This window comes from Babylonia areolata, chromosome 4 (assembly GCF_041734735.1).
Source record: "Babylonia areolata isolate BAREFJ2019XMU chromosome 4, ASM4173473v1, whole genome shotgun sequence".
NCBI classification, from domain to species: Eukaryota; Metazoa; Mollusca; class Gastropoda; order Neogastropoda; family Buccinidae; genus Babylonia; species Babylonia areolata.
The window spans coordinates 39,460,588-39,462,960 of record NC_134879.1 but is presented as its reverse complement, the minus strand read 5'-3'; the positions used below and the strand labels follow the sequence as shown (position 1 = coordinate 39,462,960).

Here is a 2,373-nt window from a genome sequence, read left to right as displayed (position 1 = left end):
AACAGACAGACAGACAGAGGACAGAAGAACGAACGAAATCATCTTTAACTGGGAACGCCCCCCATCACCACCCACTCCCTCCCGCCCCTGCTCGCCAACTCACAAAAAAACAAACGACCCCTTATCAACCTTTTTTACGAAACAAAAAAGATTTAAATAGAAGTTTTGATTATATCTTTTCAATCACCAGTATGTGCGACAAGACATTGAACAAAATTCCTAACCGATCAAAGGAGAAAATGAGTATGCGCAAACAATACTTTCTTCTTCTTCTTTCCGTTACACGACCAACATCGACTTGCCGATGACTCTGTCGTGGTTCATGCATGCTGGTTATTTTCGTGTCTCCATAACCTACCGAACACTGACACATGGCTTACATGATCTTTAACGTGCGTATTTGATCTTCTGCCTACGTATACACACGAGGGGGGTTCAGGCACTAATAGGTCTGCACATATGTTGACCTGGGAGATCGGAAAAACCTCCAACCTTTACCCACCAGGCGCCGTTACCGTGATTCGAACCCGGGACCCTCAGATTGAAAGTCCAACGCTTTAACCACTCGGTTATTGGGCCCGTCTTCTTTCTTCTTTTCTAAGTTTGTTCCCTACCCAGATGATGACAACATAAAACTGACAAAGGGCTTTGTGGAAGCAAGCCAGCAACAAGCAGCGATCTAACAAACACCTCTGACCATCAAATGTGTCTTGCTTGCCACGTAAGACAGAGAGGCAGTGAGAGAAAAACTAATCATGGAGAGGCACAATATCCACAACGGGCAATATCCACATTAAATTTTGTTCACCTGTGTAGTTCTTTCCATTCAGTTTCGTTGCGAAGACGGAAAATTCGTAAATTTATTTAAATCGTACATTGTTATTATATACTCTACATTTCTTCCCCTCCACTCTTTGACGGACCTTCACGTCTCATGACGGGGGAAGAAATGTAGAGTTTATATTACAATTTTGTTAACCATTTTACAAGATTTTCCGTCTTACAAACAGAACAATACTGAGTGGGGAAGAAATGTGGATACTGCCCCAGTGTTTCCCCTCATGACGGAATGAGCAGTTCACAAGGCGTGGACCTTCACTCCGTCAGTCACACAGAGGAGCAGAGGGGAAGACAGTTGATAAAGCCCATGGAGACCTATCAGAGAGAGACAGAGAGACACAGAAACAGAGAGAGAGACACTGAGATAGAGACAGAGAGAGAGAGAGAGAGAGAGAGAGAGAGAGAGAGAGAGAGAGACAGAGAGAGAGAGAGAGAGAGTATGTGTATGTGTATGTGTTAAACCCATCTGCCCAATCGATGCCCGTTCATCTCTCTCTCTCTCTCTCTCTCTCTCTCTCTCTCTCTCTCTCTCCCTCTCTCTCTCTCTATCACACACACACACACACACACACACACACACACACACACACACACACACACACACACACACACACACACACACACACACACTTTCACATACGACAAGTCATAGCCAAGTCTACTCACCAACTTTCCACGAGACATGGTCGTCAATTCAACACTGTGAAGCGGCGAAATCACTCACAACACTGTTTAACACCTGCAACGACAACACTACCAGCACCACTGTCCGTCAAATAACTCTCTCACTTTCTCTCCCCTACAAAACACAGCGAGTTATGTCAAAGTCCTGTGACTGGGCAGAAAAACTTGGGAACTTGACGTGTCACACACACCAACTGCTTTCGCTCAAAAACAACCTCCTGAACTTGAATGCAACAGGTTGTCGCTGCTAGCCATTATTTCACGCCCGAGCAAAAACAACAACAACAACAACAAAACGTCGACAGAACCAGAACGTCAAGCACAGAAAAACAAAATCCTCTCGCAAGACTTTGCCCAACTGGTGATTTTAACTTTGTTAAGTTGACAGCAAACTGCGCGTCCAATTTGCTCGGAGCCGGAGAACAACACAGTGAGATTACTGGTGAGTGAGTGAGAGTGTTGTGTGTGTGTGTGTGTGTGAATGTGTGCAGAATATCCCTGCGGTGAAAAAGCAACGAAAACTGCGTCAGTCTCCGACTGAGAGGCTTTCGCACGCACGCGCGCGCGTGTGTTCGCTGCGACAGCACACACTATATGGCTGGATTCCCGGGCGCACACACGGTAAGTCATTCTGTGCTCGCGGGCGCACAGACAAGAACACACGTGGCGTATGCGTCCGGCGAGCGAGCGCGCACTCACACACACACACACACACACACACACACACACTCACACACACATACACTCACTGGCATGTTTTCAACCTTACGTGTAGGCACACCCGCATATACAGACGCAAGAAAACACGCACTCAGATACGTACATACATGCATTATATATACACATACA

The 2,373-nt window shown here is 46.2% G+C and overlaps 1 protein-coding gene across 1 annotated transcript in view; it reads right to left on the bottom strand.

Annotated features, from left to right (window-relative positions):
* Positions 1 to 2,014, bottom strand: part of LOC143281168 (uncharacterized) — a 137,886-nt gene extending 135,872 nt beyond the window's left edge. The window contains exon 1 of the mRNA XM_076586195.1: positions 1,507 to 2,014. Coding sequence (XP_076442310.1) covers positions 1,507 to 1,524 — 18 coding nt within the window. The 5' untranslated portion in view covers positions 1,525 to 2,014. The remainder of the gene's footprint in view (positions 1 to 1,506) is intronic.
* Positions 2,015 to 2,373: the final 359 nt, after the last annotated feature.